The 16,284-nt window shown below is 43.1% G+C and overlaps 1 protein-coding gene across 1 annotated transcript in view; it reads left to right on the top strand.

Annotated features, from left to right (window-relative positions):
* Window positions 1–16,284, top strand: part of KPNA3 (karyopherin subunit alpha 3) — a 1,434,883-nt gene that overhangs the window by 357,805 nt on the left and 1,060,794 nt on the right. The window contains exons 4-9 of the mRNA XM_044072030.1: window positions 12,812–12,841; window positions 12,929–12,981; window positions 13,418–13,513; window positions 14,577–14,595; window positions 15,463–15,502; window positions 16,107–16,117. Coding sequence (XP_043927965.1) covers window positions 12,812–12,841; window positions 12,929–12,981; window positions 13,418–13,513; window positions 14,577–14,595; window positions 15,463–15,502; window positions 16,107–16,117 — 249 coding nt within the window. The remainder of the gene's footprint in view (window positions 1–12,811; window positions 12,842–12,928; window positions 12,982–13,417; window positions 13,514–14,576; window positions 14,596–15,462; window positions 15,503–16,106; window positions 16,118–16,284) is intronic.

Below are 16,284 nucleotides of genomic sequence, written 5' to 3' on the forward strand. Positions count from 1 at the left end.
TGTTGGCTATAAGCACCATGGAAAACCTATCACACAGGGCATCAGACCACATTCAACCAGGGCTGCTACCGTCTATAGCCTTTCTCAGGAGCGTCCCTACAAGGGACATCCTAGAAGCTGCTACCTAGAGTTCTGTACATACTTTCACCAAGCATTATCATTTGCCAATTTTCTCTAAATCCAGAGCTTGTTTTGCCACTGCACTCTTGCAGGGCCTTATAGCTTGACGTAATTCTGTTTAAATTCCTTCTTTCAGCCTTAGCTTTGGGAATCTACCCAAATGTAATGACGGCAACAGTGAAACACAAAGAACATAGTACAGTTGTGTACACTTACCATAAATGTAGATGTTTGAGTGTATTCACTGTTGCAGTCCTGGTTACTCTCCCTCCAGCCCCCTTTTCTTCTTTTGGCTATACCACTACTCTCACTTACTATGCTCAAAAAGCTTTTTGGTTTATTTGCTTTTTTGTTGGAGGTATATCCTTGTATTATAGATTTAATTGCTTCCCATTAGGGGGGGCACCTGACATCTGGGGCAAGAAAAACTGATGTAATGGCATCAACTGCATGTTTTATATCCCTGACGACTTGACGTCATGGAAGAAGGGACAGCAACCGACGCACGACCCAAGACTTTAATCAGGCCGAATGAGAACTACTGCAAACAGATAACCCAAATGTAATGACTGCAACAGTGAATGCACTCTAACATCTACATTTATGGTAAGTGTACACAATTGTACTGTTTTAGCCTTGCAGGCACTCCTGAGTGCAGTCTTATGCCATGAAAAAATAAAACATACCTAAGGTGGCGGGAGGCTCAGTCTTGTCAAAGGAAGGCTTGTGTGTGATCATGTTGATAAAAAAAAAAAACTTAAGTATAACTCCATCTAGTACAAATCAATGGGTTTAGCAGTTACCAAAGTAGCCAAATTGACGCTACTTGCTGGCATCCTTGTTATGCAGGTGCTATTTTATTTTTGGTCTTGTGGCTGCAGGACATTCCAGCAACGACAGTGCCTGTAATGCATATATCAAGAGAGTTACTTACTGTGGACACCTGTGCTAGTGTATGGTAATCATATGCATCAAAGTACTGACTACTACTTCAGTCATATAGAAGGCACTTTGGGTGGGGTGTTTTCAGCCCTTCTTTGTCTCGCCCCCCCCCACCCTTTTGGGTTGTGTGTTTAGGGCATTGAATGGGATTCTGTTCACAGTTCCCACCCATCAGCAGACGGCTTCCTGAAGCTTGAACTGCTTATGATCACTTGATCCTAGAGATTTCTTCCATTTCGCTGTTGCAGTCGTCTTAACATGAGAGATCCCCTGCCAAGGGTGGCCCGACATCCGGCCAGTATACCAAAGGCTTTAGATTGTTAATGATACAAAGTAGGTCAGATGCATGCTCCCTGCTCAAGGCATAGGGCATAAAGGTGAAGTCCGGATGTATCATCTTCAGAACTTCTTTGCCACCAGTCTGAACACCATATTTGATAATTGGTCGGATTGCTCGAATCATTGCTGGTTACCTTTCCGGTCAGATAAGTGCACTGTTGGAGTTTTCAGCTTATCCTTTTTTTGATTTTTAGTATTTGTGTTGTGGGGTTTCATGTCCTCCAGAAAAGGTAAATGCCAGTGTGGGAGACGGATTTCCTATAAAGACTATTACAAGCAGTGCTTGTTTTGATTTAGAAGCTTCTCAACCACCATACATCCTGTACTATTTGTTAGGATTTTGTTCCCAAGACCTTATGTAGTTGTCTTTCATCCCTCGCCATCTATCTTGAAAACCATTGTCTAAAGCGTTTAGTGAAAGATGCTTCCCGGCCTTAGGATCAGCAGTCTTCAAAGAAGTAAACAAAGCATATCTGGTTGTCAAGTCTACCGATTGTCCATTGGGCTTTATTGCTTCACCTGAAAGTCACTTTTTTATTGGTTTCTTAGTCTTCGGAGAAGGCCAAAAAAGTCGGTTCAGATTTTTCTGCTGTCTCTCCTCCACAGGACATCTCATTGAGGCTGGTGAAAGCTCATAGGATCGTCCTGTTCCTGGGCTGGATTCCTGTGCTGCGACTGGTTCGGAGTCCAGCATGAAATCTACTTATCACATGTTTTCCAAAGCCTTGCAGACGTATGCTTCAGATGCTTAGGGGGAACCGCAGTTGATTTATTACTGAAGGACCTAAGGGTGTTCCTCAGATACTGGTTAAGGAGGAAGTCCCGACTGTGATTACTGAATGTAGTGTAGCATCGAAGTCTTCTGCATTTCATAAGGCGGATGTCCATTTAAAAAAAGCAATAGGCAATAGGCAATATACATTTTTTCTGCTTTTAAGGACCCTCAAATTGCCAGATTTACACACAGGATTTTCAGAAGTTCTCTGTCCCAGCTCCTTTTTGGTCATATTCCTCCCTCGAGCTCTAGGGGGCAGGATTTCTCTGAGGAAGAAGATTCTGATGAGGAATCCTTTGCCTATTCTACCCAAATTCCTTACCCTTTGGATTATGGCTCTGAAGGATGAGTCTGATAGTCCTGAGACTCCTTTTGAGAAGATTTCCTTTTGGAATACCATTTTCAGGGTGATGGAATTCTTTAAATGGCATTGTTCCCAAGTGTCTCAACGTATAGAGGAGGTATTACGAGCTCCTTCAAATGGGGTCTCCCAGAGCCTCTGCTGTTCCACCGGTTTTGGCTGGTTTGTTGGATGCCTTTTCTTTTGCATTTAGGCTCCAGACTGTCAGCCCTCTGCTCCTTTATAAAAAAACAAAAAAAAAAAAACTGTTTTAAAACGTGTCTAATGACTGTTAAATGTCTCATCTGCTGACCCTTCGGTGGTCTCTGCAGCATCTGTCAAGCCTTCTAAATAGTGCCTTCTACCAGGCTTCTTCCTTCTAATAAGGGCAACAGGATTATGGTATGGAAAGGTTGGGTAAACAGGTTTATATTCTGCCACCCTAGCCTTTCAGGCTATTAAGTATCAGACTCTTTTATGACCAGATATGTTGTGGCTCTCCTTTCTCAGGCTTGTCAGGTTATTTCTGACCTTCCTAATTTTTGAGGGGAAAGATTTCTGCCTTTTCTCTCTTAGGGGCTTCTTTCCAGGTACCTCACCATTCCATTAAATGTAGTTATGATGAAGCAGATGCTTTCTCTAGGGCTGCTACTTCTGGCTTTGTGTTGGAGATATTCCTGCCTATGGCTTCAACCTCTGCCTGTTAAAGTTGATGTATGCTCCTCTGGGGCAACAAATGTTTGGTGATGTCCTTCAAGGATGCATCTGCAGTCCTTACAAATGGGTTGTCCTGTCGTCAGGCAGCCCTTTGGTCGGCCGGATTCCAAAGTCTGGGTCTGGCCTCGGCTGGTGTCGCACTTCACCCGACGTCATCACTGCAGGTCTTCGGGTATAAAGGCATCAGCCGACGCCATTTTCCTCAGTCTTTCTTGCCGCGTGGTGCCCGAAGCAGAAGCTGTTCGCAAGTGCCGGTCGGTCAGATCCAGAGATTACTACTACCGAATACTACTTCGAAGACTTCTAAAAAGCTAAGTACCCCGTTGGGGACTCTTTCTTGCCTCAGCCGATGTCAGAAAAAGTGAATAACTGTTTAACTTGTGGGAAACAAATACCTCATAAAGATTTCCACTCTTACTGCTTACCTTGTTTAGGCCCAGACCACGACATAGCAGCTTGTTTAGCCTGTGCTTCCTTCAACCGACGAACGCTTAGGCGTCGGTCGGAGTTTGCTGAACAGTTTTTCGGCTCAGATTTTGCGTACATTATGCCGTCGGATCCTCCGACTACTCAAATTAAGAAACGCAAAGAAAAGGACCGACACTTGCGGTCCGCGGTTTCGGCCAAAACCACGGTTAAGCAAACCGTGAGTGTCTCGGTTTCGGCCGAAACCAAGCAAACGGGTCAATCTTCAGCCGAATCCATGACTACTACCGAGACCCCTTCTACCCTAGTTGAATCGGCCTCTGAAGTTTTGCCTACTACTGTGGTTTCTCAAGAATTATCGGACACCATCCCTTTGGATGTCTCTACCCCAGCACGTGGTGCTGCTAGGCCTCCTGCAGCCATGTCTATAAAGGCCTTTGCCAGGGCTAAAGCAGCCAAAACTGCTAAGTCTGTGCCTGTTAAACCCCCCTCTCACAGGCCCAGTTCCAGTTCCCAAATGCTTACTCTGGCAGAGGATCTCATCTCTTTAATAAGGGGATCCCAATCTCACCCAGACAGGGCCTCTCAGCCTCCAGAAAAGAGTCCTAGAGCAGAGCCCCCTGAGCCAGTGTCCTCAGATGACTCTTCTGATGATACAGACAATACAGACCATCCAGAGGCTCCTTTTTCTACTTATGAAGATTCCGATGCTGAAGAATCGATTCCTTCTGCCTCTCCACCAGAGGAATTTTCCTTTGGGGAAACCTTACATGCCATGAGAGAGCAATTCCAATGGCAGGGACAAGATTTCTCAGATTCAAGAAAAAGGCTTAGGACCTTTTACACTTACCGCAACATAGGCCCTTAGCTATACCTCCAGTTCTTCCTGTTGTGGATGATGCATTTAATGATGCTTGCACTGCTCCTGATACTTTACCTCCAGCCCCTGCTAAGCCCGATAGGTTTTACAGGGTCCCGGACACTCATCACCACTTAGTCTCAGGATCTGCAAAAGGAGCCTTGTATATCTCCCAGGGGCCTAAGGCAGTAGCTTCGACCTCAGCGAAAAACCCTCTCCTTCTGAAAGGGAATCCAGGTCCTTAGAGAGATGGGGTAAAAAGTATACACCTCTGCTACTCTCTCAGCTAGAGCTTTGAACTGTCAGTTTCATATGATCCAATACCAAGAGTTTATGCTTGATCAGTTAACTAAGAAACTGTCCTCTGATGATTCCTTAGATAAGAAATATGTTTTAGAAATGGTGAATAACATTCAGCAGGTTAGTAACCATTCTTTAAAATGTGGCTATGATGCACTGGAGGCTTCATTTAGATCAGCCATGACTGGCACAGTTATAAGAAGGCATGCATGGTTGAAAGAACAGGTCTTGCCGGATCATGTTAAAGCAAAGCTATTGGATGCTCCTATGGATAAGGTCAGTCTATTTGGTTCTCCTGCCCAACAGGTCATGAAGAAAATGGAAGAGAAGGCAAAATCTGTACAAACAGTTAAAGATTTCTTACAGGTTCAGCCCCCAAGGTTTAGTAGGAACTGGCCTTCCAAAAATTGGTCCTTTCCAGACTCCTCTAAAACTCAGAGAGGCAGGAATAGACGTTCCAGAGGCAGAAATCAATCCAGAGGAGGTGCCTACAGGGGACGCCAGTGGCAAGGCAATAACCAACGAGGCACAGATACAACCACTACCACTGCAACAGGACAATCACAGTGACTTGGCTCTGACACCGCCTACCAGGGAACAAATAGCAGCACCCTTAGGCGGAAAGTTAACCTTATTTTCAAAAAACTGGCACTATATCACAAGAGACAAGTGGATTTTGCAAACTAGACCAAGGCTACAGGTTTCATTTCCACACTTTACCAGTAAAAAGAGGAATGCCAAACCTACCACCAAATCAAAAGACAGAAGCTCTAAAACAAATAGCTCAATTAACAAAGATGAGAGCTGTGGAAAGGGTACCACCTACAGAACAGGGCAAGGGATTTTACTCCAGACTCTTCCTAGTACCAAGAAAAGAGAAAAGTTGGAGACCTATTCTTGACCTGTCCGCTTTAAACACATTCATCATTGTTCCAAAATTCAAAATGCTGACTCTACAGCAACTTCTTCCCATGCTGGGCAAGGAGTATTGGCTGGTAACTCTAGATCTCAAGGAGGCATACCTGCACGTCCCCATACGACCACATTGCAGAAGATACCTCAGATTTCTTGCAGGATCAGAGCATTATCAATTCTCAGCATTGCCCTTTGGCTTATCTACTGCGCCCAGAGTGTTCACGAAATGCCTGGCATCAGTAATCGCTCACTGCAGGCTTCAGGGAATCCAAATTTATCCATACCTGGACGACTGCCTGATACAAGCGGACAACAAAAACAAGCTGACACAAGACTTACAAAGAGTCATTTGCTTACTACAAGCCCTGGGATACACAGTCAATTTAAAAAAGTCAAGACTGATACCATCCCAAACAAGAACATTCTTGGGTGCAGAATTGGACACAGTAAAACAGATGGCATTCCTAACTGCAGAAAAACAAGAACAACTTCCTCTTTACTTCTTGGCATTAACAAAGCAGAACAAACTAACAGCAAGGAAAGTACTGCAGGCCTTGGGCTTCATGGCATCCTGCATAATCCTGGTCCCCCATGCCAGACTGCATATGAGAAAGCTACAGTGGTACCTAAAGAATTTATGGTCTCAGCACAGGCACAGCGTAGAAACCGAAATACCACTAATCCCATGCCTGAAACAAGAGTTCCTATGGTGGGCTCAAGCATGCCAGTCAAACCCAGGTTTGTCCTTCCACAGCATTCAAACAAGCCAAACCATCACAACGGACGCCTCAGACCTCGGTTGGGGGGCCCACATGCTGGACAAGTGCATTCAAGGCTTATGGACTCCAGATCAACTGCACCTGCACATAAATCAAAAAGAAATGCTGGCAGTAAAACTAGCAATCCAGAATTTCAGACCATTCCTCAAAGAAGGCCAATTGATAAGGACAGACAACACCACAGTCATGTGGTACATCAACAAACAGGGAGGCACTCATTCATACCCCTATGCCGAATGGCTCTGGACCTATGGAATATGGCTCTGAGTTACAACATTCAGTTACAGGCAATATTTGTACCGGGAAAAGAAAACATCCTAGCAGACATGTTAAGCAGAACTACCTCAGATGCTCACGAATGGATGCTACACCCGGACATCTTCAAGGCCATCACAAAGAAATGGGGAATGCCACAAATAGACCTATTCGCATCCCCACTCAATCACCAGCTCAAGAAATTCTGCACAAGGACATACCACCCACTTGCTTGGAAGGTGGAGACTCTATCCTTCAGTTGGAAAGGCCTGACAGCATATGCATTCCCACCTCTTCCTTTGATGCACAAGGTACTACTGAAAATCAAAGAGGAACGTCCAAGGATAATTCTGATAGCTCCAAATTGGCCAAGACAACATTGGTATCCATTACTGAGGAGCATGTCTCGGGGGGGGGGGAAACGTGGACAATACCCCTGATTCCTTTGATGTTAACTCAGAGCGACTACAACATCCTGCATCCAAACCTGAAAACTCTGCAACTGACTGCCTGGAACATTACATAAGAGCAACTAACCCAGATTTATCCCAAAGGGGTTAAAGACATTATCCTTGAGGCCCGCAGACCTTCAACAAGAAGGAACTATGCAGGAAAATGGAAAAGGTTTGTCATTTGGAGTACTGAAAGAGGGAAAGATGTGTCAAAGGTAGATATGGCCAACATTCTGGAGTATTTGGCAGAGCTTCTCCATACAGGCCTGTCCTATTCCTCCATCAAGATACATGCATCAGCTATTTCTGCAGAATACAGCTTCGATCCCCCTGTCTTCTCACATCCTCTACTCAGGCAGTTTCTGAGAGGAATTAAGAATGTAAAACCTCCTAGGAAACCACCATTACCAGCATGGGACTTGAACTTTGTGCTAGAAAAATTGACACTCCCTCCATTCGAACCAGCAGCAACAGCAGATCTTCAACACCTATCCTGGAAAACTGCTTTCCTACTGGCAATTACTTCAGCAAGAAGGGTTTCGGAACTACAGGCTTTAATGGCAGTACAACCCTTCCTAATCTTCCATCAAGATAGAGTGTCCATGAGAACTAATCCTACATTTATGCCTAAGGTGGTATCCAGAGTGTCTCTAAACCAGGCAATCCACCTACCTACCTTCTTTCCCAATCCACAGAACAGGGGGGAAAGACTGCTGCATACCTTGGATGTACATAGACAGTTGCGCTACTACCTGGACAGAACCAAGGGCAATAGAAAAACTGACCAGCTTCTAGTAGCATATGCAACAGGAAGGGAAGGATAAGCAATTTCCAAACAGACAATCTCCAAGTGGATAGGAAATTGCATAAGATTCTTACTCCTACCATGGAAAGCAAATTCCACAGAACATAAGGCCTCATTCTACAAGGGCTACAGCCACTACCACAGCTTTCTTATGAGGAGTGGCTACCAAGGACATTATAGAGGCTGCTACTTGGACCTCCGTGCGTACATTTGCTAAGCATTATAACTTACCTCTATACTCTAGATCCCGAGCAGGGTTTGCCACTGCTGTTTTGCAAGGGATCCTAACTACACCATAATTTCTTCTTCCTCCTCCCCTAGTTTGGCTATGGTATTCTACCCATTTGTGAGGACTGCAGATACATCCTTGAAGGACATAGTACAGTTTTGTACCTACCATAAATGTAGATGTCCGAACAGGATAGCATCTGCAGTCAGGATTACCCACCCTCCTTCCCCTCTGTGGTACTCCTAGGGTATTTGCCCACCTAATAGCTAGATGAGGGGGATCTCTTATGGTGTATTTGTTTGTATATATGTACATACATGCTTATTTTTTGTGTTTGCTTTCTACCTTTTTTGGAAACATTGGCATTTATCCAAAAATTTAGCTATCCAAGGGGGCAACTGGCATCTGGGGCAAGAAACACTGAGGAAAATGGTGTCGGCTGATGCCTTTATACCCGAAGACCTGCAGTGATGACGTCGGGTGAAGTGCGACACCAGCCAAGGCCAGACCCAGACTTTGGAATCCGGCCGACCGAAGGGCTGCCTGACGACAGGACAACCCATTTGTAAGGACTGCAGATGCTATCCTGTTCGGACATCTACATTTATGGTAGGTACAAAACTGTACTTTTCTGCAGCTGATTTGTTCAAGTCCCTGCAGGAAAAAAGCAAGTAGTTACAGGACCTGAAACATATTCTTGTCTCCCCTGTGCCAAAGTTCCAGAGAAACTATCCCAATAAACCGGTCTTTGTTAGAAGGCAGTCTAGTTCTTCTCCTAAAGGCAAGAAGAATGGTAGGGTGGGTTCCACCTGCTAAGTCTACACAGACTTCTGCTCAGAAGCCTTTCTTTCGTGATAAACTCTGTGCTGTCTGATTGTCCTATTCTTCCCAGCCACATTCTTGTTTCACATCTTTTTCTGTCCCTTCCTGTCTAGTTGAGCATAACCCTGGATTCCTGGGTTCTTTCCATTATTCACAAGCAGTGTTTCATAGTTTGAAATCTCTTCTTCCCTTCATGGGCATTCCTCAGCCACCTGAAGATCAGTTGAGCTTCTTTCCAGAGGTGCTTCAGGGTCTTCTGACTCAGAACTATTCAAGAGATTCCAGCTGTTGAAAAGGGGAAGGGGTTTTATTCCAGAATGTTTTTGGTCCCCAGGAACGAGAGCACTTGGAGACCCATTCTGAATCTTTTTCACCTGAACACTTATCTGAAGGTTCCTTCCTTTTGAATGTTATCACTTCAGACTTTGTTCCGTCTACTGCTTCCCTCGGGCTTTTATGGTCTCTCTGGACCTCAAGGATGATTACCTGCATATCCCTATTCATTCCTTTTTCAGGAAGTATTTGTTTCTCTGCTTCCTGGCATTTTCAGTTCTCTGCTTTGCCCTATGGCATTTGTACTGCCCCAAGGGTATTCACCAAATGCCTAGCTCCTGTGATTGCTTTTTTTTTTTTTTTTTTTTTTTTTTGCAGGCTCAAAGGCATTCAGGCCTTTCCATATTTAGACAACCTGCTTATACAAACTTCCTCTCCAGAGATTTGTTTACAGTACCTTCAGTGGGTCTTTGCTGTGTTGCACAGCTGGAGTTCACTAAATTTTCAAACGTCCTTCCTGTTCCTGCACAGGATCATGTTGTACTGGGATGCAGAATCCAGACTGTTCCTGTACTAGTATGTCTGCCTCCTCCCAAGGCTTTGACTCTGATTTTCCTTTTTTCAGTCCCTTCTTCGTCTGGCTTTGATTTCAGCCAGGGAATTTCTGAGGGCCTTGGGATTCATGACTTCCATCCCTATGCTTCCCTTTGCCAGATTGCACATGAGAAAGCTTCAGTGGTATTTAAAGTCAGTTTGGCTTAAGCATTTTCATCCTTTAGAGTTTCCACTTCCTCCTCTTCCATGTCTGAAGTTGGAATTTCAGTGGTGGATTAATCAACTGACTGCTAATTCAGGGCGTCCCTTTCAACCTCCGCTTCCCTCTCAGGAGCTGTTCAGACTCCTCAGACAGGGGTTGAAAGGCTTCCTTCGAAAAACTAAAGGTGCAAGGCCTTTGGTCTCCTCAGCAACTGAAGGAGCATATCAATTTCAAGGAGATGAGCTCTTCTGTTGGCTGTAACTGCTTTCCATCCTCTGTTTTCTCCAGAGCCCCTAATGATCTTAACAGGCAACACCACAGTGATGTGCTATGTCAACAAACAAGGGGCGACAGAAGGTCCTATATTCTTTGCAGATTGGCACTCCAGGTTTGGGAGCTAGCAGTTCAATATCAAGTCACACTTCAGGCAGTGTGCATTCGTGTCAGAATTTTGTGGCAGACTCCCTGAGCTGGTCCATAGCACAATCTCATGAGTGGATGCTTTACAGAAATGTGTTTCTGGACATGAGCCACCAGTGGGGTTATTCCTCAAGCAGATCTGTCTGCCTCCCCTCTAAACAGGCAGCTTCCTTTCTGTGCCCAGGACTCCATGTCCTCTGCCCTGGGAAGTGGGCTCCCTATCTTTTTTATGGAAGGGGAAGGGGATATTTCTTTATGCCTTCACTCCCCTTTCTCTCATTCCAAAAGTCCTGTGAAGATAAAACAGGATGCTCCCAAAATCTTGGTGGCTACTCCCTTTTGGCCCAGGCAACATTGGTTCCCTTGTGTTCTGCACTTAGCCAAGGGCAAGCATCACAAGGGTACCTTACAGGATGGATCTTCTCACACAAGACAATGGATCTGTCGTCCATCTCCACCTGTCTGCTCTTCAACTGACACTCTGGGTGATGGGATTTGATTCCCTGTAGGCACTTTTCTGCTGAGAACATGCTTCGGGTTCTACAGGAAGCCAGGAAACCCACTACTCGGAAATCCTATTTGTCCAAATGGAAGAAGTTTTCTGTTAGGCATCTTTCTCATAACATGGACCCACTAACTGTGGATGTTCATTTGATTCTTTGTGAATTGCTCAATTCTGGATTTGGCATATTCTTTTAAAGCTCACCTCTCAGCTGTTTGTCTGCATTTAGCTCCTCCTTTGGCCTGTAGGTTCAAGGCCAGACAGTTAAAGGAGTCCTTCATATTAGACCCTTCTAGGAAACCTGTTCCTCCTTGCTGATCTTAATTTTGTTTTGGAGAAATTGACTCAAGTTCCTTTTTGAGCCTACAGCTTCCTTATAGCGTTGTTCTTGAAAGACTTTTCATTTGTTAGTCCTTACTTTTGCCAGACTGATGTCTGAGCTTTAAGCCCTAATGGCTGTTCCTCCCTTTTTAGTTTTTCACAAGGACAGTGTCTCTCTCCATGCCACTCCTTTTTATGCCTAAGGTAGTGCATGAGTTGTCTCTTAATCAGTTTATTAATTTGTCCACTTTTTTTTTCCCTTCTCTGCTATGTGCTAGTGAGAAGGTATTGCACACTTTTGATATGCATAGAAAACTCAGATTTTATTTGGAGAAAACTAAAGATTTTAGAAAATCTAATCATTTTTTGTGTTTTTTTCATCCTAGATCTTTAGGTTTGGCAGTTTCTAAGCAGACTATTTCCTTTTGGATTTCTAAAGTCATTTATTTTTTTATTTTTTTTTTTTTTTAATCCTGTAAGAGCATTCCTTCTGTGGTTAAGGCTCACTCTGCTAGGACTGTGGCTTCTGGTGCTTTTTTCAAGGGTATGTATACTAATTTTAGCCTTGAGGCAACTACCTGGTCTTCTGAGCATACCTTGGCCTTGCATTACGAGTTGGTGTCATATCGAGGGTTAGAGTTGGTTTTGCTAGGGTCATTCTCCGTGGTTTCTTAGAAGGCTCTATTGGCCCTTCCTCCTCCCATTCTTCCTAAGTTATAGCACTCTCCCTATTGTATAGAATACTGCAACAGTAAAATGGAAGGACATAGTACAGTTGTGCAAGATCTTACTGTAACAGTAGGGGTCCTCTTCACTGTTGCAGTATTCAATCCCTTCCTCCTCTCCCTGGTCTTTTGTCCCTCTGTGTGTTACCCTCTGGTATCCTATTGCTGGTGTTCCTCCTGGGGCTCTCAGTTCTAAGGATGGTATGTCTGGACATCGCTTTTATGCCTTAAGCCTTGTGCGGGGAGCATATGTGTGATGTACTGTGCAGCTGTTACATCCTGAAAGCTTGGTATACTGTCTGGATGTCAGGCGACCCTTGGCAGGGGATTCCTCATGTTAAGAATACTGTAACAGTAAAGAGAAGAACGTCTACTGGTTTGGTAAAATTCTACATGACTTAACTTTCCTCTCTTCTATTTGGCTGCTTTACTTCCTTCTGTTCCACTTACACAAGTTGCTTCAGTTGCTACATCATGACGGCAAGGTTTCATTTCTCGTCTGACTTTATTGGTCGAACATCAGAATATGGGATCCTGTAAGCATGCACATGAACCTTAACCCTGCTGAAGGCGGGTGCCTTGTTTCATCCTAACTGTGACTGTACATAGAATTAGTGTCAAGGAGAGCATCAGATGGCAGATGTTTTGTTCTGAAGTGTTTCCCATTGCAGAGAACAAATCTCTGATATGTTGTGCTCATTTTTATTGAGGTACTAATTTTTACTTTTTTATTTACAGCAAAACATAACGTTAGAAGCAATACTTCAGGTATGATTTCTTTGTTTCAAGTAAATTTTCACAGTTGGAGTTTTTCCTTATTGTGTAAATCAACAGTTTACTTTTTCTCTTTTACAGAATGCTACTAGTGACAATCCAGTTATTCAGCTAAGCGCAGTACAAGCTGCAAGGTAACTTTAGTTTGTCTTTTAATCTTTAGGTTACCCAAGAAGCATTTCCTCTTATTTTTAGCTATTTTTTTTGTTAACTATGAAAATGCAGGCCTCATGATGTTTGGATCAAGAGTTAACTAGAATTGCAGTGAATCTGGTTGCTTCTTGGTGATGGTTACAATTATTTAATGTCTTTGTTCATCCGTTGAGGACTTGAACTATGAAGTTTGTACCTGATCCTGTGCTGATGTGAAGGGCAAATTGTAAACTGACTGCGCAGCAAATGCAGTAAGGCTTTTCTGTGAAAATGCTTAGCATGTTAACTTTCCTCAGGTTTTGCTGGTTCTCTCTGATAAAGGGAGTCCAGTGCTAGACATTTAAATCTGTGACACTTTGCGAAGATTGGACTAAAAGTTGAATGCATAATTGTTAGTTTTTTTTTTTTTTTATACAGAAAGTTATTGTCGAGTGATAGAAATCCTCCCATTGACGATTTAATAAAATCTGGAATTTTGCCAATCTTGGTCAGATGCCTAAAGAGGGATGACAAGTAAGTAGTAACACCATTTGTATGAAGAGTTGTTTTAAAGCACATTTGTAATTTTAGAATACTTTTCAGCAAGTTAATACTTGCACTTCGTAGTTTTCTTAAATCTAGTATTGTAAAAGAAAGCTTCACGTAAGTCTTTCAGTAATTTTACTCAAGGGCTTCAGGTATACTGAGAAAAATCACAATTTTCCCCAGAAAGGTCAGAATTTGACAGTTTTGTGTGTAGCTGGCAAAAAAGTACTGCCTCTTTTGTCTTGGTTAATAAATTCTGTATCAACTTTGTGGCTGCAAGAGTTGAAGACATTTCTTGCAGTTGAGATGCTGCCTATCCTTGGGAGTAGATTTATTTTTGTTTAACTCCTTCACTCCGGAGCAGCTCAGAAAAAGCTGCCTGGTTAATTCCACCATAGGAACAACACTGCAGCCTGAGCTCGTTTTCAGAAAACCCATTTCTAATACCATACAGAAAACAAATGTTCATAACTCTAACTATAAGAGCTAGACTAAAAATGTAAACGCAAAAGTTGTTCAGCAGACACTGACCTTTCCAACAGTGTAAATGTTGATAGTGTATATCAGTCATTATTAAATATTTGGCAAGGAATGCTGATATTGTGCATATTTACCTATTTGGAAAAACAAAGCACGATATATTGGTCAAAGTACCATGTAGACCCATACAACTTGGATGTAATTTGTTAATATGAATGTCCGCTTTAAAATGATACCTTAACCATTACTGTGTGATGTTCCTTTCTTGAGATATTCACAGAAATATGATTAATATATTATTTTTCATAATTGATAAATAAACAAAGCATAATATCTCATCACCTGTAACAGACAGAGCCTACATGTCAGTGTAGAAGTTGTGCATCTGAATGTCAGCTTCAAAATGATGCATCATTTGTGTGATCACCATGCTCCCTTGCAATGATACGGGCATAATAATGAAAAGTATTGTAAGTGTATAATTTACATAATCGTAGAAGACTAAACAAACTGTGATATCTGTACATGTGTAGAGTGCACATACATAGTTCTTTTACCATGTTGTAAGGAGTAACACTCTTCAAAATGAGGTATTACTTGGCACACTGACATGCTCCCTTGCAAAGTTATTTACCAAAATATGAAAAAAAAATCATAATTTCCATAACCTAATTCCAAACAAACTTTGATATCTGCCTACAAGTACAACATACAGGCACTATTTTTAACCATGTTAGAACTATCAGTACTGTCCTCAAAATGAGGTATTACTTAGCATATCCAAATGCTCCCTTGCAAAGTTATTTAGCAAAATATGAAAAAAATCCTAATTTCCATAACCTAAGTCCGAAACAAACTTTGATATCTGCCTATCTGTCAATCATACAGGCACAATTCTTTTACCATGTTAGAACCAGCAATACTGTCTTCAAAATGAGATATTACTTGGCACATTCAGATGCTCCCTTTCAAAGTTATTTACCAAAATATGAAAAAAATCATAATTTCCAGAACCATAAGTACCAAACAAACTTTGATATCTGCACATGTGTCAAACATACAGGCACAATTATTTTACCATGTTGGAACCAACAATACTTTCTTCAAAATGAGATATTACTTGGCACATTCAGATGCTCCTTTGCAAAGTTATTTACCAAAAGATGAAAAAAATCATAATTTCCATCAGAGTCGTTTGCCAAGCTCAGAGAAATGAGTTTTACACAACACATTTCATAATAGTGTTTTATTTACTATATTGGTCCGACTTGGTCATGGGTGTTTTCCATTCTTCTCACAAGCTGCATGTTGGCAGTCTTGCATGGCTCTCATCACGCCATTGTGGAGGTTGGTAAAGAACAACGCAATGCCCTCCTCAGGTGAATGCCATCCGTTCTGAACAGGTGAACATCTTCCGCGGTGATGCCGAAGACAGTCTTACCTTATCTGAAATAAAGCATGGGTGGACACTGACAAGGGTGCACAGCCAGGGCACATGTAAAGAGAAAAAGCAGGGTAAGGACCACCGCTCCACTAATATGCCAAGGACGAGCATGGGGCTCCCAGATGTTGGTTATCTGTAGTGCCCTATAGCTGTGCTGGCTGCCCACTCAGTCTGCTGATACCACTATGGTCTCATGACCTCTTTCAGTGCCAGCAGTCTGCTTTACCTCTGCCTTACATGTGCCCATTCAACAATGGACCTAAGGGATGAGGGACTGAAGTAACTCACTAATTGCTGTCCTGACCTTCATACATTTACTACTCTCACCTACATACACTGACTACACTTGAAGGGAAGGGAGACTGAGTGGAGAGCTACATCAGTGCAACATGTCAAAAGACCAAGACTGACCCAGGCTATGTCTTTTTGCATGTTTTTGCATTACATCACAGTGGCACACCCAAGCCCATGCTTACCTAGGACAGCAGCACTATGGAACTAAGCTGTAGAGTCTCCAAGTTCCCAACTGCGATCCAGGTGGATCACAAGATCCATGCTGGCTGGGTATGCCCGCTATGATGCATCCACCAACACAACATTCTGAGATGGGACAGCTTAGGCTTTGGGCTTCTTACTTTCCAGTGATTCCCAGAACAGCAGAAGATACAGTCTTACCTTACCTGAAATACTGAATGGGTGGACACTGACAAGGGGGCACAGAAAGGGCACATGTAAAGAGAAAAAGCAGGGTAAGGACCGCCGCTTCACTAATATGCCAAGGACAGGCATGGGACTCCAGATGTTGGTTATCTGAAGTGTCCCATAGCTGTGCTGG

The sequence above is a fragment of the Protopterus annectens genome, chromosome 5.part0 (assembly GCF_019279795.1).
Source record: "Protopterus annectens isolate FY-2018-M chromosome 5.part0, PAN1.0, whole genome shotgun sequence".
NCBI lineage: Eukaryota > Metazoa > Chordata > Ceratodontiformes > Protopteridae > Protopterus > Protopterus annectens.